The sequence below is a fragment of the Tamandua tetradactyla genome, chromosome 7 (genome assembly GCF_023851605.1).
Source record: "Tamandua tetradactyla isolate mTamTet1 chromosome 7, mTamTet1.pri, whole genome shotgun sequence".
NCBI classification, from domain to species: Eukaryota; Metazoa; Chordata; class Mammalia; order Pilosa; family Myrmecophagidae; genus Tamandua; species Tamandua tetradactyla.
Window position 1 is genome coordinate 99,230,154 of NC_135333.1, and position 26,019 is coordinate 99,256,172.

Sequence of the window (26,019 nt, forward strand, 5' to 3'; positions counted from 1 at the left end):
TGGCAGGTTATGATAGGAAGCAAGGTCTAACTGAAGCTTGCATAAGAACAACCTCCAGAGTAGCCTCTCGACTATTTGAACTCTCTCTGCCACTGATACTTAATTAATTACATTTCTTTTCCCCTTTTGGTCAGGATGGAATTGTTGATCCCACAGTGCCAGGTCTGCATTCATCCCTGGGAGTCATCTTCCACATCGCCAGGGAGACTTCACCCCTGAATATCATGTCCCACATAGAGGGGAGGGCAATGATTTCACTTGCAGAGTTGGGCTTAGAGAAAGTGAGGCCACATCTGAGCAACAAAAGAGGTCCTCCAGAAGTAACTCTTAGGCATGGCTATAGGTAGTCTAAGCTTCTATACTACCTACATAAGCTTCACAAGAGTAAGCCTCATGATCGAGGGCATGGTCTATTGATTTGGGTATCCCTAAAGTTTGACACAGTATTAGGGGATTCCCTGACAGTAAGGTTTAATAGTGCCATAATCTTTCTCCCATCCCTCAGGGGACTTTGCCAATAATTTTTGATTATCTGCTTCATATACCCTAGGATATATTCAGGCATTATAATAATCTATAAAGGATTAAAGGATCTCTCTTATTCTGGGCTCCCTGTGTTTCAATTGTTCAAATGAGCTATACAGATAAGTTGAATTATATTATGCACTACAGAAAATTTCAGTTCCAGACCAAATAAACCTTTCTTCCATTGGTCTCAAAGAGTATGTGTGGTTCTAAAATACAGACACTGTCTTCCTTACCCCTTATGTACTGAATTACTTTAACTGCAACCTGTTCAGCTTCATTCTTATCTCTAAATAGCAGGTTATATATATAAAACAGCCTCTCAAGATCCAGAAATAATAATCACCACTCTAGACTTAATGTGTTTGCTCTAAAAGCTTACAGTCTAGGCCCCTGTTTTCTTATAAGCATTTTCTAAAGGTGACCATACCATTCTTTTTCTTTGTTTCTGACTTATTTTGTCTCACCAACTGTCCCACATGTTCATTCACATCGTTGCATACCTCATGACTTCGTTCCTTTTTATAGCAGCACAACCTTCATTCTTAAAGTATACACCGTTGTTTTCCTATCTACTTTTCCGTCAGTGCATCCTTCAGCCACCTGCACTCATCGGGCATCATGTAGAGGGCCCAAAGTCCACAGTCCACCAACATTCTTAGTTTTAGATAATTTCATTGTTCCCAAGAGAAAGAAAACCAATAAATATACCCTCGCCAAATAGGAAATCTAAACCTCTCTTTAACTCTTGCCCCCCCCCCCCCCCCCCCATTATTTACCTCTGCTGTTGCTGTGGTAGTGCTGGTGGTTTCCTTTTGAACATAGTTCATAGCATGCAATAGCAATTTTCCCCATACCCTGGACTTAAACACTCTTTGTACAAGAATCATATCTTTGAAGTAATTCTCGTAGGAACTAATCTATATTTCTAGTGTTAATCAGTGGGACACATAGGTCTGTACAACCCTATCAATCTTGTTCATCTTTGATATGGTGATATTACTTATAGACCCACTAGAGAACCACCTTCACTCCTATTTGTTCCCTTACATTGGAGTTCAACCTCATTAGCTAACAGTTAACCCATCTCTAGCTCCTATGTATCTCTAAGTCCCCTTCATTCTGTATTTTAAGCCTCTGATTATGCCCTTATGCTGGTCATAAAAGTGCAATCATACAGCATCTGTCCTTTTGTGTCTGGCTAATTTCACTCAGCATTATGTCCTCAAGGCTTATCCATCTTGTCACGTACTTCAGGACATCATTTTGTCTTACTGCTGCATAATATTCCATCATATGTATATACCACTTTTTTTGATCCACTCATCTGTTGATGGGTATTTGGTTTGTTTCCATCTTTTGGTGATTCCACAGGGAAATTTTATCAAATGTTCCAAAAAGTACTAACACCAATCCTGCTCAAATTCTTCCAAAAAATTGAGGAAAAAGGAATGCTACCTAACATTATATCACTCTTAATACAAAACCGGATAAAGATGCTACAAGAAAGGAAAACTATAGTCCAATTTCCCTAGTGAACATAGATGTAAAAATTCTTAACAAAATACCAGCAAATCGAATCCAACGACACATTAAAAGAATTACACATTACAACCTAGTGGAGTTTATACCAGGAATGCTAGGGTGGTTCAACACAAAAGAATCAATCAATGTACTTGAAAGGGAAAAATTACAGGATCATATCAACTGATGCTGAAAAATACTCAACAAAATTTGGCAGGCTTTTTCTGATAAAAACACTTCAAAAGGTGGGAATTGAGGGAAACTTCTTCGGTTTTTAAAGGGCATATATAAAAAAACCCACAGCCAGCGTTATACTTAATAGTGAGAGATTGAAAGCATTGCCCCTAAGATTAGGAACAAATCAAGGATGCCCTTTGTCCCCACTATTATTCAACATTTTACTAGAAGTCAAGTTAGAGGAATCAGGCAGGAAAAAAGAGTAACACACATCAAAATTGGAAAGGAAGAATTAAAACTTTCATTATTTCTAGATGATATGATCTCATACTGGGAAAATCCTGAGAAATCTACGAAAATGCTAGTTGAGCTAATAAACAATTTCAGCAAAGTGGTGGGATACAAGATTAATGTACAAAAATCAGTAATGTTCTATACACAAGTAGTGACCGAGGTGAGGAGACAATTAAGGAAAAAAATTCCACTCCACATAGCAGCTAAAAAAATCAAATATCTAGGAATAAATATAACTAGGGATGTTAAGGACCTGTACACAGAAAACTATAAAACATTACTAAAAGAAATCAGAGAAGATCTAAATAGGTGGGAAGACATTTCCTGCTCATGGATAGGAGGTTAAATGTTGTTAAGATGTCAATTCTACCCAAATTGATTTATAGATTCAATGCAATAACCATTAAAATTACAACAACCTAGTCTGATGACTTGGAAAAGCTAGTTATCAAATTTATTTGAAGGGAAAGAGAGCTCAAGTAACTAAATATATCCTTAAAAAAAATGAAGTGGGAGGAGTAACACTTCCTGACTTTAAAGCTTAATGGTCAAAACAGCATGGTATTGGCACAAAGATGGTATTGACCAATGGAATTGAATCAAGACTGCAGAGACAGACCACCAAATCTACAGTCAACTGGTCTTCAATAAGGTCTCCAAATCCACTGAACTGGGACAGTATAGTCTTTTCAATAAATGGGCATGGGAGTATTGGATATCAATAGCCAAAAGAATGAAAGAGGACTCCTACCTTACCCCTTACACAAAAATTCATTCAAAGTGGATCAAAGACTTAAATATATAAGAGACAGTATCATAAAACTCCCAGAAACATCTTTAAGACTTAGTAATAGGAAATAGCTTCTTAATCTTTACAACTAATACACAAGCAATGAAGAAAAAGATAAATGGGAACTCCTCAAAATCAAAAGCTACTGTGCCTCAAAGGACTTTGTTAAAAAGGTGAAGAGGCAGCCAACTCAGTGGGGGAAAATATTTGGAAACCATTTATAAGACAAAGGTTTGATATCCTACATACATAAGGAAATTATACAGTTCAACAAAAGAAAAGACAACTCAATTATAAAAGGGGCAAAGGATATGAATAGGTATTTTTCTGAAATGCAAGTATAAATGGCTTAAAAGCACATGAAGAGATGTTCATCTGCATTAGCTATTAAGGGAAATGCAAATAAAGACTATAATGAGATATCCCCTCACACCTAGAAGAATGGCTGCTATTAAGCAAACAGAAAACTACAAATGTTGGAAAGGATGTGGAAAAACTGGAACACTTATTCACTGCTGGTGGGAAAGTATAATGGTACAGCCACAGTGGAAGACAGTTTGGTGGTACCTCAGAAAACTATAGTTGCCCTATGACCTGGCAATATCGATATTTGGTATACACCCAGAAGAGCTGAAAGCAGTGACACAGACATTTGCAGATTGATGTTCATAGCAGCATTATTCACAATTGTCAAAAGATGGAGACAATCCAAGTGCTCATCAACAGGCAAGTGGATAAACAAAATGTGGTATATACATACGATGGAATATTACGCAGCAATAAGACAAAAAATGAAGTCCTGAAGCATATGACAACATGGAGGAACCTTGAGGACATAATACTGAATGAAGTAAGTCAGATACAAAAGGATAGACACTGTATGACTGACTCTGGGAAAGCTAAACTCAGAAGCTTACAATGTAGAATAGAGGGGACTTCAGTTATAAGGACAGACAATCCTGATGATATGGAGGGAAATGCATCAGCACTCTTTGATGAAACTAGGAATAGAGGAGAGGCTATAACTCAGTGGAATAAAAGTTGTCAAAATTAAGAAAATACCTTATCAAACAGATTTCTGATATTTACTGGAAATTACTTTGCCACTCTCATTTTTACAGGTTTTATCTAAACTTTATGGAAAAGATTGGAAGGCAAAAGCAAGAGTGTGTCTGGGGGGGGATTATTAATTTGACAAATAGGCTAAGTGATTTAAAAAAAAAAATACTATCCTGAATGAACAAAGTTAGAGACGAAAACTGAAGTGTCCTCAAGTTAAGGATTTTAACACACCTAATCAAGGCACTTCTTAAAAGGAGAACTCCTCAGTGTAGCTCTGCCAGCATAAAGGCTTTTAAAATAAATATTTTTAATGTAATTTAATGCATGTATTATTACTCCTTGTTATTGGAAGAAGCAATTTCTGGCAACTATTTTATATAGCAAAATATATCAGTCTTGTTTTTTCAGAAATACAAAAATCATCTTAAAGGAATAGGCCAATTAAAGAAAAAAAATTGTGTCCTAAGCTAGCATACTCACTAGCAAGGATTTTTATTTTCTTGAAAATTACACATATTTTGGAGAGTTCATTTCATCAGAATCAAAATTCAAATTGAACAATTTTTGAGTCTAGAACTTGGGTTAATGAAGACCATGCGCATATTTTTTCATAAGCTTCCCAATTATGTGCACATTTCTTTGAAGCTATAACTGGACACAACAATACTTTGAACAGAAACCAGTCTACTAAATTCACTGGGTGTGGTCTTTCAAGATGGCCCAGTTCATTTCTTTTACATGACAAAGGAAAACTAAAATGGAATACCATTCATCCTTGACAAGGTGAAATGTGAAAGACAGAGACGATTATTTCCTTCCATTTTAAAGATCAGCAAACTAAGAATTGGAGAGGTAAAATAAATTGTCGAAAGCCATATACTGGTCACTGGTCCAGATACAAATCACAGACTTCTTACTCTAGGTAGTACTCTTTTTTTTATACAAAAGCTAAGCTGCCCACTTATTGTAGACTTGTTGAAAGAAACTTCCCGAATCCCATATATCCAACTATGAGTCAGAAATACAAAAAGAGGAAATAGACTAAGGCAAAGAATATTGAGAGCTGCAGTGGATACTCTGATGATCTGCCCTTTATAACTGACTATGGTCATCCACTGTAATTTCCTCAAAAAAGTCTACCCTTCTCCACATAACACAAAATCATCCAGAAGAATAAAACTGGCAAATACTTTGTTGAAACATCTAAAGGACTGGCGAGTTGGAGGATTCTTTCTTTTTTCCCTATTGCTATTCTTTTAATAATATTCATATCTACTAAGAGATTTCTATGTGACAGGCATGATGCTTAACAAAGAGATAAATGCTAGTCCATCTTTGCTTTTAAGAAGTTTCCAGTTGGGGGACAGTCAAAGGCAAACAAATATACAAGTAATCATAATGCTATGTAAGAAAATGATTATAGATTATATTCAGAGTACTAAAGAGCATGAGGGAAATTAGAGGGTATTTTGCAGTAAAAGCTGAAAAGAATCTTAATACATGTTAGCTACAATGAAATAATATTCTAAATTTCCAGTTTGAGAAAAATAATTGCTATTTTATTGATTAAGTTATATCATAGTAGAACACTTTGTAAAGGAGAGAGTGTCCAAAAATATATAGTCAAGAACCTGGGGAAGTAAAATAATCTGTTAACGTTTCAAAGGAAGTTAGTCATATTATGAAGCCACAGATTTCTGAAATACTTTCCCCTTCTATTCTGAGCACACTTTAGTTTAAGAAATTCAACTAGATGCTCAAGGCTTATTCAATTAGTTATTCTGTAGACCCTACAACATTTGCATAGGCTGTAGGGTCTACATATATCTGAGTATTTTTATCGAAGAGGTATATACTGTGCCTTAGAATGATAGAATATACAATTACCTGAAACAGTTTCACTAGAATTGACTTACTCCATTATAGTGGATGTGGGGTGTGTGTGTGGGGGGGGTGATTCTGGGCTGGGTCTATGCTTTATTGTCATGCTTCACAGAGTAACATATGTTCTGAAGAATAAAAAAGCACGTTTACCTTTTCTCACTGATGGGATGTAGGATGGGAGTTGGTGGTTGGGGGTGTTCATAAAAACCAGTGGATGAATAATAAAAACATGGTGTTAAATTGAACAGGGCTATATTTTAGCGTTTAAAGGAAAATTTGCACGAATTTAAAAAAGTAAAATGTTGGAATAAAAAGCCAACCAACCAACTTGTCCCGTGTGGGTTTCTTTGGGCTACGCTCCCAGAGTCTCTAGCCATTTGACTTCATTCCCTTTAACCCTTGGGGATAAGCTGGTAAAAGTAATACTCTACTGAACTGAGGAGAATGCCAAGCATTACCATTACAGAGAGTTTCAAAGATTTTTAATAAAAAATGCATACAGGGTCAGATAGTGAGAAATTGTTTTTTAATATCCTATATATCAGGTATGCATGTTCATTTCCTTTTTATCTTGAACAAGTATATTATTTCATTGTGGGCTGGGTCATTGTTAGTTTCAGAATGTCTTGGGGAAAAAGTAATAAAAGTTAGTGAGTGACTTTATCCTTCCCTTTCCAGAACAGTAACATACATAAAACATCTTGTTTGATCTTTTCAGGTGGAAGATAAAAGAGGAATAATAGGTACTGCGAAAACACACTGAACTCTAAACTTCTTTGAAAATCTCACTCAGGAGTATTCAGAACAACTTTCCAGTGATTAGAAAGTCTCTCTCTTTTTTTTTTGCAGATTTTATTGAGTTATATTCACTTATATATTACATCCAAAGTATATAATCAGTATCCCACAGTATCATCACCTACTTCTGCAATCATCATACACAATTTTAGCATTGCTCCACAAAGAATATTTTCAGATAGACATGCAAAAAAGAAAAGCCAAAACACTCTTACCTCCCCTATTTACAAAGTCTCTTTATGTGTATTTGAGGGGGTGAATAGAGCAGGCCTTCAATCAAGTTAAACTGCTGCTGCAAATAGCAGGTAAATCCATAAACTGTCAGCTCCATTCCTGTTTCAATTTAGGATTCCAGCCTCCAGTTGTTTGATATTATCTCCACAGATTTACATTCTCAATAACTTACATTGAATCAGAATCCCCATTTAGGTGCAGAAAGCAATGGCTTGCCTGAAATAAAACTGCTGTATTATAAGACATGAAGCATTTATAGAAACCAGTTGAGAAAAACAACTGATGACTGCAAAAGGGTATAATCAGACAAGATAAGTACCTTTCACCTATATTCATAAAAAAGTTATTTGTACACAGTAAATATAATTTTATGCTACACATGCTCTGCCATCTTCAACTTATGTATTTTCAATCCATTTTTAAAATATCTATAGACTATGTATATAGATACCAAGCATTAAATCTGTAAGAAAAACTCAGAGATGTCAATCTTATCAAGATCTTCTCAATATATGCAGAGCAATTCTGTTACTTCAAAGGCAAGTTTCTTGCCCAGCAAAGAAAAGGTCTGTGAATGAAAAAACTCACCACAGAGAAGGCTGACTGTTCTCAAGAATGCTTTCTGACCTGGCTTCCAAGATATGTATTTCTTGAGCTTGTTTAGACGTGCCCCGCTTTGCTTTTATTCTATTTCTCCAGTTTCTTCTCTGCTTTGTCCTTCCAATTCAAATGCTTACATGACAGCATCTTCCAGCTTTTTTTATTCTCTACCTATTTGCTAACTGACCTCCTCCATCCCTGTTTTACCACAGCGCTCCCTCTGGCTGCTCCTCTGACCCCCATAACACCCCAGGTGAGGGATCACGCTTCCTGGTTTTGTGTGTCTAACATGTAGGGTATCCCAGAGCCTTCTTTCCTCCTGGTTTGGGGATGACCAAAAAGAATCAGTGGTACAAAATATTAATCGAGCAGCAGCATTGAATATTTTCAATCCAATACGGAATGCTATTGCAAAACAAAGACCAACCACCTATTCATCATGTTAGATACTCTAAAAATAATCCTTGAAGAAGTTCCAGATAATAGGTGAATTTGACGTTTGTGTTTAAAATAAAAAGGAATAAAATGCAAGTTTTTCCAGTTAACTATCTTTTAAAAGACAATAAACATTTCCATGTACTATCTTCATTTCTATTTAAAGGAGCAAAATTATAAAAATAAATTCAAGAATTTTTCCAAAAATGTTTACTGTTATAAGATATCAGAGAGGTTATCCTATGACTCAATGAAGAACTTACAATAATATCTCAGTTAACAGTAAAAACTATGTTCTGGGGAATACATTCTTTGTTTACCTTTGATGTTACTAAAAGTAGCTTCTGTGACATCGCCCATGACAGGAACATTTCTCTGTTTTGTAATCACCTTTGAAATTATTTTTCAAGTGTGTCTACCTATCCTACTTCATCTTCCCCAAATTTTTATAAATAACAAGATTTGCCATCCCATTTTAAAGTTATAGCCAGAATTAGCCAATGTTTACTGAATTATTAAATAAAGTTAATAGGCTTCATATACTCCCCCCGAGAAGGTAACTACATCTGTGTCTGTTTGAAAGCACAGACACAGAAAGAGTGTCAGATAGTATTGAAATATAAGAAGATTTAACTCTACCCTGCCTTATTTCTTTATTCTTTGCTTCTTCTGACCAGAGCTCTGATTTCCTGTTTCCTAAGTTTGTTCAAAAGTAACAAAAGATCACAAAATAAAAAGTACTTCCCCAAAACTTGATGCTAAACTAAGTAAGATGATTTTCCACTGTTAATCATAAGTTTTCAATCATGTTGCACCTCACAGGAAACAAAAATACTGCACGTGTAAGAACAAAAAATTCTCCAGCCCTGATGTTTCAGAATCTTTGATGGCTCAAGTGCTTTAATAAGTGGGTTTCCACACATCACACACGCAGTCTAATTTTTTATGCTTTCCATTACATTTTCATCAAGAATAATAAGGAACAATTTAGGATATATTTCCATCAAAATGAAAGGTTCATAAAATGCATTAATGATTATAAACGGTTTGTTTTACAGTTTGGAGAATTTTTCCCCCAGTCATGCCAAAGAATGTTAAAGCAAGACACTATGATCGGAGCAATTAAACAGTATTTAAAAATATTTTTAAAGGTGGGAACACATAACATTGAAAGCATTTACAATTCATATCCTGTATCTGACATAATCTGCCCTTATAGCTTGCCATAAATATTTATAACAAACTGATATTACAGAGTTAGCAGCTCTCTGATTTGAATAATTGAATTTTAGTTTCAACATGCTGCCTTGCAAGAAATTTTATGACATCGTGGTGACGGCAAGACAATGTTGTGAGTGTGATTAACAACATGGAATTATATATTTGAATGTGGCTAAAAGGGGAAATTTTAGGTTGTATATATGTTGTTATAATTTTTATTCTAACCTGAAGTTTGTACACTACAAACAGTGAACCCTAATGTAAACTATAAACCATACTTAACAGTGCAATTATAAGAATATTTTTTCACCAATTATAACAAGGGTACCTCACTAATGTAAGGTGGTAATAAAAGGGGAGGGAGTAAAATAAGAACTCTGTATTTTCTGTAAACCTACATGATTTACTACATCTTTCTTTCCCCTGTACTAATATTTGCTTAAAAGGTTTTCTTAAAAATTAACTTCCTTTTTTTTAAATGTAATTTTTTGAGATGCATTCACACATCATATAATCCGTCCAAAGTACACAATCAATCACAGTGATGTTACAGTGAATCAATGGCGCACAGTAACATCACATATTTGCGTGTTCACCATCATGATCATTTTTAGAACATCTCCATTACTCCAGAAAAAGAAAAAAGAAGACCCCCATCCATCCCATACCCCTTCCCCCTTCCTCTCATTGACCATTAGTATTGCACTCTACCCAATTTTAAGACTTAGAATAGAGGAAGATTAATTTAGACAGTGTAGTATTGTTAGAGAAGATCTACAGATCAGCAGAAAAGAACAAAATATCCAGAAGTAGATCCATTCAAACATGAGCAATTGACTTTTTTCTTTTTCTTTTTTATATAGTCACACAATCATTACCTAAGATTAGGGTTACTGGATTATAGTTCAACAATTTCAGGTATTTCCTTCTGGCTATTCTAAAACACCAGATACTAAAAAGAAATATCTATATAATGAGTCAATAGTCACAGCCATTTGTTTAATCCTAATTTCTCAGTTTTACATATCCTTCTTGCCATTTGATCTCTCTCTATTGTCAGAGATATCTGCGCAATGGCCAATTTAACTTCATGCTGGAAAGGAGTGTTGACCTTATGGGATAGAAGAATGAAACTGAACTTCCCTTTATAACCTAAAAGAAAGAAGAAGAAAATTTTGTGCCCTTTCCATGGAATAGTTTATCTTGCTTTATCAGTTAGAAGAGATCAAGCTATCCTGACATAAGTCCCAAATCCCAGTGAGATTTACCAAAAATGTGGTTAATTTCTTGCTCACACTATAGGTCTATCTCAGGTCAGCTATATTTTTGCATCACATTTCCTTTGATCTGTAAATAAAGCTAGTGGAAGAACTTCTATGTGGGATATTTTCAACCTTATTCCAGAGGAAAAAGAGGACATGGCAAATCATTGCTCTTAAAGCTTTAGCCCAAAAATTTATACACAAATCAGTTCCACTCTCACTTCTGGTAAGAGAAAGTCATGTAGACAAGCCTGAATGGGCAAAGGAAATATAATCCTTCCTAAGGGAGGGACAGCAGATATTTTGAACAATAACAGAATCAACTTCATTTGCAAAGATTAGATTTTTTAATAAAAATGCAACAAAAACTCAATTGTGTTATTAATTATTAGGGTTTCCTGCTCAAGTGTTAAAAATCTTGCTATTACCAATTGATTTTCTTAATATATTCAGAATACTTGAAAAGGAACTTTAAAGAGAACAAATTTTTCACTGTGTGATAGAATGTCAAATAATGATTCCATGTCCACTTTCACATAGAGCCGTTCCATCTAAAACCATTGAAAAGTTAACCAGCAGTATGACTTGCACACTTAGGAAAATCTGCCTATAAAATCAAATTATAATTTCTGACAATCTGATCCAAACTTGTCTAGCCACCATATTTTCTTCTTTTTGTTCCTTTATTTCCTCTGCTTTCTTTTTGACAAATTCTAAGCGCCCAGATATCACCTCAGCTCTACTTCATCTTCTGTTGCTTAATTGCACCGATATTTGATGAATCAGGACCAGTTACTGCCTGTCACTATTATTTTATATTCACTAAGAACATTCAATTCAAACCTTGTCCTTATATGAAGCCTTTAGTTAGAAATCAGACTACTTCTCAAAGGCAGTATTAACTGAAAGAAATCTCTCAAAGGCAGTATTAACTGAAAGAAATTTCAAATGAAAAGAAACGGGGGCTAATTAGAAATGTAAGATTTTGGCCTAAAATGAATTTTAGGTAAATACATTATGAATATTACCACTACGATGGAACAGTTGAAATATGTTTATTTTTATAATCGAATGTCAATTAAGAACTGAGCAAATTATTATGGAGGGGAGCTCAATTATTCAGAAATGCTTTGCTTTTTCTGATTTGCTTACCTTGCAACATAAATAATATCCTAATCTGTAATATAGTTAGTCATTAAATCCAACAGAGTCTAAGACTGTGGAGCTGAAATAATAATAGACCAGTGGCACTAAGCGAATAAATATAGTGGAGGATACACACCTGAAACTTATAATCTAGAAGAGAAGATACATCCAAACATCAACTATCATATAAGGAGGTATAATTATACAGCCAGAGGACTGCAGAGGATTTAACAATCACTGTTTTGGGGCTAAGCAGAGAGACTGTAAGGAAAATGTGACATCTGATCTTGGCAAAAAATGATGGTTAGAATTCAGGTAGTGATCTTCTTAAGAAGATAAAGAAGGAGGGCAACTTCAAGGCAGAGAGCACAGCATGAGGAAAGGCAGAGAGGCAGGAAATCATAATGTTATTATAGTGACAGCAAGGGGTTCTGACAGATTAGCATTCAGTATGGGGTGGGTGGTAAGACGCTGGGAAAATAGGCTGAGTGTTGCATCAGAGTGCAGCTTTGAGAAAAAAAATATCTCTACTGAATGAATACAATAAACCAAGTGGTAAGTGCCAGTTAGAACAATGAATTTCCAAATATGGAACCTATCTAGCTATTTCAGTGTTTCTAATTATAGAGCCGAAATGCTGTCTTATAGGAAACAAATACTGAAGCAGCACATTAAGGAAGTATTCTTTATTGGCAATACTTTTAAATAGTCAGGAGGCTTTGCAATTCCAAACTAGATTATTTATGATTCTGTGTATATGGGAAGGCAGGAGTGTAAGGAGTGGAAGAATAGACAGATAAATAGAAAGTAAAGTCTTCTAATGCATGTATCCTTCAGCAAGTGCTTATTCTAATTTAGGAAATGTGTTATTGACATATCTAAGAAAACTAGTATAGGATTAGTACAGGATGTTACTATTTTACATTTGCATAGGGCATTATATTTTTAAAACAAGTGTCTTCAGATACTGTCATATTTAATCTTCACAGCATTCCTGTTGTTCAAGACAGCATTTCTATTACTCCATTTTATAGACAAGGAAATGGGCTCAGAGGCCCAGATTCGTCCAAGGCCATTTAATAAGGTAAATGACAAGAGCCCAAATTTGAAAGTGTGGGTCTTTTTACTATCTAACCATTGCTTTCTTAAAGAGGTGGACGTAATAGCTTTTTTGACTTTCAGAAAGTCAGCAAAGCCCTCTAAGCATCACTGTCATCATCCGTAAAATAAAAAACAAAACAACTGGTTTTAGAAAGTTGTATTTTTTTCCAAGAAAACTGTCAATTGCATCTATTTCCAGCTGCACTACAGAAAAGCATCTATAGCATTCTCTTCTGATTTTTAAAAATCTTTTTCTATTGTATGCCTTTTTTTCATTTCAAACATTATCTCTGCCTTCTCTCTTTTCTTAACTAGTACTGCCAGAAATTTCTCTATTTTATCAGTCTTCTCTAAAAACCAACTTTTGTTTCTGATCTTCTCCAGTATTTCTCTGCTCTACATTATTTTTTTCCCTTATCTTTTTCATTTCCATCCTCTGCTTATTCCAGACTTACTCCATGTTCTAACTTCTTCAGTAGATCCTTTTGTCTGTTAATATTAATGTCTTATTTTTTCATTATGATTTCTCCTTAAAATTTAAACTTCTTAAATTTTAGTTTCTAAACTAAACTAAAAGGTATGAGAGATATCTTTCTATTGTTTTGAAGTTTTACTGCATTTTGGTTAGAAAACAAGGTTTATATGATATTGAATATCTGGATTTACTTAGAATTTATTGGAATACATAAATTTGTTGTATTTATTATTTGTGCTTGTGGAAAATTTTTATAATTGTTCTATTTACACACTTGAACAAATTCTTTGCTTCTTGTTTTCTTTGTTTTTTTAATACATAGATATTATCTGTGCCTTAATTTTCTCCAGCAGTGTACAAAGTTAAGGAATAATTGTAACTGCATTTGGTACAAAAATATAAATGAAATGTAAGATGTAAGAATAAGGTACTAAATAAAATTTTTTTTTTAGGCGCATGATTCGGGAATTGGACCTGGGTCTCCCACATGGAAGGCGAGCATTCTACCACTGAACCACCCATGCACCCTAAATTAATCTTTTTGAAGTAAAGGAAAAATATACATTTCTGCAAAAAAAGAATCATACAATTTGTTATTTATAAAACATAAGAACAGAACCCCTGTTTTTAGGTCTCCTAATCTCGTGCTATTCTAGTGAAGGTAGAAATGCCTAATTTTAGTGTTCCATATCACTAGGAGATATTTGTCGTAAGTTTATGAATTAATTCTGTGAAATTTCCTTTAATTACATGTATCTATTATTGTCAAACAAATTTTATAAGATATTCATAATTCTAAACTAGTAACTTCAGTTTTTCTTCCAATTGAAAAAAAAATTCCTAAGGGTTTAAAGCTGTAAACTATTGCATCCATCATTTAATCAATTAACTTACCCATGAAGCTTGTCTGATGAAAACCACACACTGGGTATTTTAAAAAAAAGCTCTTTCAAGTTTTCATTTAAAATAATAATTGCATTTCTTTTACATATTTGTTTGTAATTAATGTATTTAAAATACGGTTTAGATTTTATTCATCCACCATACAGTTTATTTCTTCTTTGGAGCAATTCCCTAATAAAGTGATTAATGATAATAACATAATGATACATTTTATTTCATAGCTCCTAGGAGATACAAGTACTTCATTACAGACTTCATTGCCTTTATCAGTACCATGAAGCAGACAGGATGCAAGTATATTTTTTTTTATGGGAATTTAAAACACAAAATAAGTTAAAGCCAATGCCAAATAATATTCACACATTTTCTATATCCATGCATGTGACTGTTAGCTCATAAATATGGGGATTATTGTTTTACTATTTCATTTGTATGTCTACTACAAACTAATGTGTTCTGCCAAAATGAGGAAGGCCTTGCAGACTAGTTAGAGTCCAGCAGTTACCAATTTTTTTTCCTATTTGCTTAATTTCAGTGAACTTCAGGAAAGTATTCTGGGAAAAAAGTGAAATTCATTCATTTTGACTTAACAATTTTCTGTCTTTCACTAAATGTTGATAACCTGAGACCTCCTAAAACTAAGTTTGGTAATGACTGCTGTAGTTAATTAATATGCATGAGAGAAATAGTCTTGGGAAATATTTGGAAACACTGGTCTCAACTGAAAACCTAAACTCTTGTAGCTTATCAGAGTCTGGATTCTGGATTTCCAAGTCTAGGCCTTAGTGCTTTCTCCTCTGAGTTTGAGAAACACTCAGTCACGATGCTTTGAACTCACTTTCACCTGTATATGTTGCAAATACTCTCACTTTAATTACCAATTTTAAAGAACCACTGTAGGTACAGCCATCACTATTAATACCAACTTCAAAGAACTACTGAAGTAGAGTCACTTCTTAAAATTAAAAATAAGCCTCATGTTGAAATTTTATTATATATTCTTACAGCAACCACTGAAGGACATACCTGCCCCAAGCTGCCTCATTTGTAGATGCCTTATTAACTGGAACACAGGAGGAGTCAAAGACAGTTGATCTGTTCATCTTGTAGCAGAAACCACAGTCTGGATCCAACATGCATTCATTACAGTAACTGTAAAATGAAAAGAGTTACAGTCATTACAGCAACAACAATGGGTACTCACCATACACGGTATTCCATGGACTCTGCATTTTCCACTCTATTCTGCAATAAGATTGAGGCCACGTGACTACTGTGGTCAAGGTAAGTGACAGGTTCCAAGGCAGGTGAGAGCCGATTGGTCTCTTCCATCTCAAACTTTTCCCCGCTGCAGCAACCTTGGAAGCCAGGTTAAGATGGAGCAGCCAGGGCAGGCCACGGTGGTTCAGCAGGCAAGAATGCTTGCCTGCCATGCCAGAGGACCTAGGTTCGATTCCCGGTGCCTGCCCATGTAAAAGAAAGGAAAAAAAAGGATGGAGCAGCCAGGGATCTGAGACAATCGATGTGGAGGAGCCACAGCTGACCTGCATCAAATAAACTTTTGTTGTCTTAAGCCACTGGGATCTGTTACCAGAGCACAGACTGGCTCATTTCGGCCCAGCTCTGACTGGCTCCAAAATGTGCCAGAGCACTTACTTTTCTTAATTGTTTCCTTTCTGTACTATCTATTTTAAAAATTAGAAATAGGTTTTTTCCAATATATATCCTGAGACAAAATTTTCAAATAATGAAAAAAACTACATCTAAAAAATGTTTTGAAACATCTTATTACCCAAACATGGTCACTATTAACATTTTGGTAGAGAGCTGCACTTCTATCAAATATATACTGGATATCAACTATGTGTTACACTTAATTTAGAAGAAATGGTTGTAGGGAAAAAGGTTAAACGTTCCCTAATAATTACATTCACAGGCTGGATCACAGAGATAATTAATCATTGCTCCTGACTGCTGTATTCTAACTGCAGGAAAATTCTAAAGAGGCAAAAATCTTTAGAGGGCAGATTTTCCAACTAAGCCTACAACACAGCTGTAGAATGAGTTTTCTCCCTGTCACAGAGTCATTGCCAGACAATCCTGGAGCACCTCATCTACGGCAGGCATGTGAAAGGCACTGGAGATACTAATGAACAAGTCCAAGTCCCTTCTGCTTGGTAGATACATATAAAAGTAAGGATGAGAAACAGATTATAAGTAAAATGGCAATGTAATATAAAATAGGGATACATCACTCTAAGAATGGAAGCCCATTCATTGTAAGAACTGGGAATAACTTTGGAGGTGATATTTGAACTGGATCATAAAAGAAATTTACCAGGCAAAGATGCAGAGGGGCAGGCTTATTTTATAATTAAAGATCAGTCAGCAAAGACTTATTAAATATCTACTCTTCTACTAAGGGGTGTTGGGGGAGAAACAGTATTAGAGTTACTGGAAGTCATCAGGAAAGATCTCAAGGAGAGTGCTTCTGAATCTCAAAATCAAAACACCGCTTTCATTCATTTAACTAAATGTGGAAACATTGGCATTGTTTAAAAATTAGACTTATTGTCATTTCAGCCTCTTAGTAAACTTATCCTTTGGCAAACAGCCATTCTTTTGACTGAGACTTCAGCCCTAGACCAATAGTGAAAAAAGAGGCCTTTTAAAATGGACTGAAAGATCAATATACTTTAGACAGGTGATTCAACAAAGTAAATAGAAAATTTCCCACACCTGTGATAAGCACAATAAACAAACTAATTGAGAGCTTTAGACGTGAATACCCTGAACTTCTGGCTTTGAAAATCAGACTAGGTAAATTTGGAAAGGTAGGTAATTCCTGCCAGTATTTTGTTTATTCTCCCCATCTGAGGTCAAATCTAATAGCCTTAATTGTTCAAATGGCGTTAAATGACACTCAGATCAAGTCACCCACTCGCAGAGAAACCGTTCACTATTCCTTCGAAAAAAAAAAAACGGAGTTCCTATAATAGGCCACAATGTGTAATAATAAAGGCTAATATTTACTGTGTGTTCAGACATATGAAGTGTTAACCATAACAGCCTTACCTCCATCACTCATACAAACATCTAACTCTGACTACAACCTCCCATTCCTCCAGCTTCCTAATCTAACCCATCATTCAACAAATACAAATACTTTATACCTACTATGTGCCAGGCACATGAGTGGAACTTAGTTGTATATTAGACCATCTGGTGACTTCCACTTAACTGACCCATCTCGACTTGCTCACTATTCATTAGCTGTTCCCTTTATTTCCTCCTTGTCCAGTATATTCTCCATCCAATATTTCATTATTCTAAACTTCCCTGCCCCTCTATCTTTTCATCCCACCCATCAGGCAAAAATCCTAGCCCTACATGTATGCAAACATTTGCCTTTTCTTTGCCTACAAACTCAAAGCCAAGGGTAGTAGCACACAATAAGGTATATTAACAGTTCTCTATAATTCATAATCACCAGCTTCAAATGGACGCTTAACAAACTTAAAATTTTAAGTAATTGTCTCTAATCAACTCTACACATAAACTATTTCACCACTCTAGCAAAGAACTATTCTTGAAATCTCCAATGCTCCACTTTCCTTCACTCTGCAAATGACCTTAGCTTCAGCTTTACAGAGAAAGGAGATGAGAGTAGTAAAGGTGGGAACTTTATTTTCCCAACAGCAAACACATAAATCATCCAATTTTCTTGCCCTCAGCTGCAAAAAGAAGTTGTTCTTACTTAAGGCCAATTTCTCTATCTGGGCTTTCATTTAATCCCATCTTCTTATCCTAGGCCCTTCTGATTATTGCTCCTGCTTATATCCAATGTCTTAAGGAGGAAGATCCCTTTTTTCCTTTTCTTTTCTTTTTCTTTCTGAAAGCTTCTTGGCACCAAAGCAACCTCAAAAGAGCTAATGCCAAGTAGGCAGAGGAGGGCTTCCCAGCCTTGTTGAGAGCTGCTGAACATAGAGGATAGGACTCCTATTCCTTCCCCATTCATTTCCTGCATCCCAGCTTGCCATTCCAGGAAAAGCATGTAGTGTATACATCTGCACTTATACCCTCTTCCCTCCTTAATTTCTTCTTTTTTTAAAGTAGACATTTACAGCTATATTTTTTCTCTAAGCCATGTTTTTGCTGCATCCTATACTTTTTGGTATGTTGTGTCTTCACTGCCATTCATCTCAAAGTATTTTCTAATTTTCTTTGAGATTTCTTCTTTTAAAGGAGAAATTAGTGTTGTTTAATTTCCACATATTTGTGAATTTCTAAAATTTCTTTCTGTTACTGATTTCTAATTTTACTCCACTGTAATTGTAGAACATATTTCTATGATTACAATAATTTTAAATGTTATTTAGGCTTGTTTTATAGTTTGGCATATAGTCTATTCTGGAGACTATCACATGTGCACTTGAGAAAAACACAGTTTCTACTCTTGCTGGGTGGAATATTCTATAGCTGTCTGTTAGATTAGGTGATTTATAGTGGTTCTCCTAATCTGAAAGTATCTTAACCTTCTGGTTTCCAATAGCCTTTACCTGACTTAACTATAGATCTGGAAATTGGCATCATCTAGAAGGGTTAGTAAACTATAGCCCTTGTAATAAATCAACCCACCACCTGGTTTTGTAAGTAAAGTTTTACTGGAACACAGCCATGTCAGTTCATTTACTTGTCATTTATGGTTGTTCTCATGCTATAAAGGCAGAATTGAGTAGGTGCAATAGAAATTATATGACCTACGAAGCCCAAAATATCTACTGTCTGGCATTTTTACAAAAAATGTTTGCTGACTCTGATCTAGAACTCATACACAGATCCCATATGCAGATTTCTTTCTTCTTTCCCTTAAGCTTCCTCCCTTCCATACTCCTTAGACACCTGCTCTCATCTCTTAGCGACCTTCAACATTCCTTCCTTGCTGAACTTTCACTCACTTAATGGCTTTGTTTTCTTCTCCATGGAAACATGTTAAATCCCTGGACCCACTCTCATGAGACTCTTGATGTCTTTGCATTTAAGGACTTCAATTACTGCCACCCTCCAAACCTCATGTTTGGTTCTTTCCAATATCAGTATTGGTGGAGAAACAATACAACCGGCTACTGAAAAACCTAAACATTTATAGCATTCTACCTCAGCTGGATCCTCACTGCTGAGGGTACCTTTTTTTTTTTAATTTTTAAAATTTGTTAACATTTTTTTATTAGAGAAGTTATAGGTTTACAGAAAAACTGTGCAGGAAATAGAGTTTCCATAAGCCCCACCCTCATTATTAACACCTGGCACTAGTGTAGTACATGTGTTACAATAGCCAGGAAACTTTTATATCCCTGATCAGTGTCATTTTCCATTCCTACAACTGATATTCCATATACCCAAAACTCTCCTCAAACATCAATCCTTATCCCCTCAACAATCTCTGGTTGGCCTTGACAACCCTTACTTCACAGTGAAATCTGAAGAGACTAGGCATGAACTCTCTCAGCTTAAAACTTACTTGAGGACCTCTTGCCTCTAACCCCTCTTCTTTTGAGAGAGTGCCCACATATCATCTCACATGATATGAATATTCAATAAACTTTCTATCTGCTTACTCTATGCTGTGCCCTTGAATTCTTTCTCGCAATATGGCCAGGAACCTGGAAATCAAATCCAATAACATATTTTTGGTGAGCCAGCCAGGAGACACTTCTCTCTAACTGTCTGGACTATTAAGTTATGGCTATTGATTGGGAGACTTGGCCACATTGTTTCACTTTTTCTTCTCTTTTGGCTCACTATTATCCTCCTATTTCCTCAAGAAACTGTGTCTTTAAGAATCTGGGGATTCTGCTCTGGATTCCCCAGGACATAGACTCCATATACTGTGAGTCTCTGGCTCCCTCCTTGGAGGTGGCAGGAGCCCGTCTCCATGCTGTGCAGATGCAAGGAGACTCAGGGTGGTGGGTGATACCACCCTTGAGACTTAATGGGAGGCTTCTCCTTGTGTCAAAAGGAGTCCAATGGGAGACAAATTAAGTCCTTGTCTGTCTCTCTCTCTCCTCAGCTCTCCAAGACTTTTCCACACTCTCCTTTCCTCCTCTCTGAGGACCAGAGAGACTTCCTGCTGAAACTTTCCTCTTTTCACCTCTTCAACAGAGGTCCTCTTGTGTGCCTCCATGAAATTCTCCTTCTTTCTCCTTTGCCTGGCTTTCAATGCCTACTGAGACATTCCAACTTTTGTAACACAGGATTCTTGTACCAAGCAAGCATCTTTGGTCTATGCTCATGGGGACTGGATATCTTCCAATGGGAGTGACTCCCCTCCAGGCCTTGACTGTTTAGTCTTCATTGAGATCCACTGTGGCCAAATATAAAAGCTTCCCTTCTTCTAGAGCATGTTCACATTTTAGCTCTGAGGAAACAGGAAAATGAGAAGACAAAGGTATTCCTAGGAACACCTTCTTAGACTTTTCTTAGGTGGGATGAGCACCCCCACTTCAGGAGCATAGGTCTAGGTAATCCCCAGGGAGGAACGTCCTGGGATACCCAGCGATCATCCCAGGATTGCCCGGTGACTGTATTCCCTGTGTTCCCAAGAGACTGGGCTGACAATATTGTCCTAGGTTTATTCCAGACAAGGCCCAGGAAACCCCCAGAAGCAATGGTCCAGACATCTCTCAGGAAAGGTGTCCTGGTGATGCCAGGTGACTTTACTCCCCATGTTCCCAAGAGACTGGGCCAGTGGAGAGGAAGGACTTCTCAAGAGCACTGTCCTGGAACTCTTCCTGGAAATGCCCAGTAAATCCCCAAAAGCAGAGGCACAGACATCTCTCAGGAAAGGTGTCTCAGGGATACCCAATGACATACACCCCATGTTCCTAAGAGATTGGGGTGGTAGAGAGGGAAATGCCCAGCTGGCATATGCTGGGATAGGCCATGTGGTCACACTGGCAATAGTGAGGCTCCTCTATTTCCCTTTCCAAAGAAAATGCGAAATGCCAAAGTCAATATAAGCTAAAAGATGGGGAAGTATAGCCCTTTAATGGGACTCTCAATTACAATACCATCCTCTAGTCTTTAAAAGGCAGGGAAAGTAGTCAGAAATTCCCTACGCCCAGATGTTTATGGCTCTCTATCAAGACAAGGACCTGAGAGGGGCTTGTTGCTCGTGTTGTGCGCATGTCTCAATTTAACTATCAGAGAGGGCAAGCTGACCTTAAGAATAAGGACCATATGGTCAACTGTTTGCTAGAAAGCATACAAAAATGTACCACCAAAGACAGTTAATTATAATAAGCTAAGGGAGATAACTCAGAAGAAAGAGGAAAACCGGGCCTTGTTCCAGGGGAGGTTAGTAGAAGTCTTGAAGAAGTATACTGATGTAAGCTGGATTCCTGGGCAAGCCAAATTTTGCTGGGCACTTATTTCATCAGCCATTCCATCCCTGACATTCAGAGAAAGCTGCAAAAATTCTCCATAGGCCTGTGAAACTCCCACTAATGAACAATTAGAAACTGTCTTTTCTGTCTTTAACAATCACAACAAGGCCAAGGAGGAGGAAAGGACAAAAAGAGGTAAGCAAAAGATCAGAAAAGAGGCTCAGCTTATTACAGTCACTATTAAAAGCACACTGTCCTCTTGAAGTCACCTGAATCATGGCTCCAAGTCTCATGGGCCTTGCTTCAACTGTGGGTCAGAGGATCATTGGCAGAGAGAGTGCCAGAAACCCTGGGAATGCTGATGACCTCAGGATCCACGAGGGCCTTGCCTGAAGTGTTGCCAACATGTCAGTGGGCCAGGAACTTCACCATCTCCTGAAAAGGGGGAAGAACAGCCCCTTGAGTGCTGCTCACAGCAAGTGAAGATGACTTAGGGAGCCTGAAGTCACTTATGGCTCTACTGACTTCATATCTGACTATCAATTAGAGAAGCCTCAGGTGACATTCAGCGTGGCAGATTAGAAGCCTTTTACAGCAAACTCCTTGCTAGAGGCTACGCTCCTGTTCCCTGTACTCAACCAGCCACTCTCAATAGCATTGCCAGACACTCCTATTCTCCCACAAGTAGGAACCCCCTGACAGTTTGAAGCAACTATACAGGATGAACCATTGGCCCCAATTCCGTTGAGATTAAGGGAGCTAGAAATCTCTGAGGGGGAAATGCGGTATGGTTAGAATTAGGATGGTAGCTGGCTGAAGAAAGGGCAAATTCCCAGAAGTGGTCAGGCCTCAAGGAAAAAGATATCTCTGAGAAGAACAGGAATAAAATAGCACAAGGAGCCAAACGACTCCCACCTGTGTGAGTTATGGACTATCAAGCATCCACAGATGAGAAAAAAGGTGAGGGGAGTAAAATAGTTAATAAAAATTACAAATGGGGCACATGTCTTCATTGAGAGTTGCCATGGTTTCATGCTTCAACAGCATTTGAACACAATCTGGCATTCAAATCCATCAGCTAGACACTCCGAGCAGCCCTCTGCCACTGCTCCAGTGCCACACAGCTGCCACCTCCTCTCCTCAACGGCCCACCATGATGACCATGTCCCTGTTGCAGTTGTGTCTGAATTACAATCAGGACTCAGAGGCTGCCATCAACCTCCAGATCAGCATGGAGCTCTAAACCTCTTATGTCTACCTGCCAATGTCTTACTACTTTGACCATGATGATGTGGCTTTGAAGAACTTTGCCAAATATTTTCTTCACCAATCTCATGAAAGGAGGGAACATGCTGAGAAACTTATGAAGCTGCAGAACCAAAGAGGTGGCCAAATCTTCCTTCAGGATATCAAGAAACTAGAATGGAGACAACTGGGAGAGTGGGCTGCATGCAACGGAGTATGCATTACATTTGGAAAAAAGGGTAAATCAGTCACTACTGGACCTGCACAGACTAGCCACTGACAAAAAATGACCCCCATTTGTGTGAATTCACGGAGACATTACCTGAATGAGCAGATGAATTCCATCAAAGAGTTGGGTGACTTCGTAACCAACCTGTGCAAGATGCAGGCCCTGGATTCTGGCAGGGCACAGCATCTCTTTGACAAAGCACACTCTGGGAAATAGTGATGATGAGACCTAAGCCTTATGCCATCTTCCCCAGAGTCACTGGGTGACTTCTGTGGTCACCAGGGCAGTACATGCATGTTGGGTTACCTTTACCTTTTCTATAAGTTGTATCAGCACCCACACCAAGTTCTTTCCTTAGTACCATTCCTTCAAAGAAAATAATTTGGTACCCAGAAAAAAAATTAAAAAGGAACAAAAATCTATAAAACTGAATGCCCCACATAGCTGGAGCCTCTCACCTCTCACCCCTCTTTTCTTGCAGGAGTGTCACATGTTTTCTCACATGCATGTTCAATAAACCTTCTCTCTGCTTACTCTAAAAAACAACATCAACAAAAAACAAAAAACTTACATGAGAACAAACATATCTATAGTCACATCTATCCTCACCTCTTTTCCTCCAAATTCTGAAAAAGACGTGTTCAAAGCTCATCCCTCTACCAGGGCTTTTATTCTCATGCCCTCTGGTCTTTACAAGGCACCACATCTAGTCCCATTGGTCATTTTGTTCTCTTTATACTTCCAAGCTTCTTCCAGAACATTCCCTATGTGTAGACTTTCTCATAATAAAAAAGTATGTAAGATGATCCTTTCCATTATTCCAAACTACCTCTCCATGCAAGTTCATAGTTATCACTCAAATAGAGGTCAATTCCTTGCCACCCTAAAGGGCTGGCCACTGTTTGGGCATTGATATTGTCAGTCCTTTTCTAGACTTAGGGCCTCTCAGGCCTTGGAAGAAAGACAAGGTTTCCTACAACTCTCTAATCCATGACCTGGATTTTTTTTTTTCCATCAAATAGACTATTTTATGGCAAGATTCTTCCTAAAATAGCATTCCAAACTTCAAGCTGACATTTGGAATATAACTCAAAACTTGAAATACCCTGAAGAATCTGCTAATTGACCTTTTACAGAGAGCACATATTGTAGCTATGACTTTAACAAATGGCATCAAAGAATGTAACACCTTCTAGAAGTGGCTATTTTTTATTCATGATTTGCTCTTTAAGACTTCCTTGAATATGACCTGATGAATTCATGTAAAGTTTTCTAAATCAAAGAACTGAGAATTTAAGTACACTGGCACAAAAACAAATGCCCATAAGAATATTATAAGCCTAGGTTAAAATGTGTATGTGAAAAGCAAATTGACATGCCAGGATCTGTATGTCCCTCTTCACAGTGTGACCTGGGCCATGAGTTCTAAATTCTGGACTGAGTTTCTCTATCCCAGGAGCACATGATCCCTAAGATCTGTCCAACTGCAAGATTCTAAATGAAAGAAAAAGACAGAAATATTATATAATCAAACCCTAAATTCATACCAACATTAACAGTAAAAAATATATTACAATGCTGTGACATCTCACAAATATTTATTCTTATATACTGATTTCAGGGGCAAAAATGTAGGTGCATCCTACTTTACAAAAGAAATGAACTAAAAAGGTATTTATGAAAGAACTAAACTTTATAAAATGAATCATTGAATAAATTAAATAAAATGGGGATTCTTCCCTATTGACATACTTTAAATTTCAAACAATTAATATATGACAAAGTTGATAGAGGTGGACTTCCTATTGGTTCTGCACTTATATTACAGAACTTAAAATGTTCTTAACTGTTTTGCAAAATAGACTGAGGACCTCAAGCAAAAAGGGCAGTCCTACCAACTCTATATCTGCAGACCTGTCCTCAAAGCCTGGTTAGGCTGGATTTCCAATACATACTGAATGAATCAAAGTATAACAGCTCTATAAATCAATGATAACTATAAGTTCATTAGCTTGCTTCTGCACATTTATGGAAGATTATTTGGGGGAAGGGATCAGTTGAAGTGAATATATCACTGGTAATTTTTAGAAGGAAATAAAAAGAAGTAAAACTAATTTTCAAGTGGAACTTTAGGCTGAGCCCTGTTGGCTGAAGTTGCCACTTGCAGAAATCACAATCAAAATGGAATGGGTTAGTAATTTTGGGAACTCAAAAGAAAGAAACACCAGCTGCAATTTCCTTAAAGCTGACACAGGAGAGCCACAGAACCTTTAAATCACAACCTGCAAAATGCCATAGTTAAAGGACATTAGGATATTTAGAGAGAATTTGAGGAAAATAAGTACCCAGAATTCAAGCTGTTATTCTCAATTGTTGACACCATCACTTGGGAAGATTATACAACAGCCCATGCTGCTGCTCTATGATGAAATGCAACTGCTGGGAAAACTGAATGCAGAGCAGACTACAAATCTCTAATAGGCAACTGGAAAACAATAATCCAGAAAATAATTACAATTAGAACCAAACAGTTCTTTTATTGCTAGTTGCAAAGAAGGAAGATTTAAACTTTTGAATCCCTGATATTTCTTTTTAGAAAGGGCGAAAAATAAGTATTCACATATTTAGAACAAAACTGCTCCTAAAACTTAAAAATGTTTCTAAAATTAAACAATGGCAGAACAAAAGGTAGCTTAGTGTCTAAGGGAGAGGAAGGATGGCCCATTTTC

At 36.7% G+C, this 26,019-nt stretch overlaps 1 protein-coding gene across 1 annotated transcript in view; it reads right to left on the reverse strand.

Annotated features, from left to right (window-relative positions):
• SLC2A13 (solute carrier family 2 member 13) overlaps window positions 1-26,019 on the reverse strand; it is a 359,669-nt gene that overhangs the window by 46,647 nt on the left and 287,003 nt on the right. Inside the window, exon 7 of the mRNA XM_077170529.1 lies at window positions 15,458-15,583. Within this exon, the coding sequence (XP_077026644.1) occupies window positions 15,458-15,583 (126 nt within the window). The remainder of the gene's footprint in view (window positions 1-15,457; window positions 15,584-26,019) is intronic.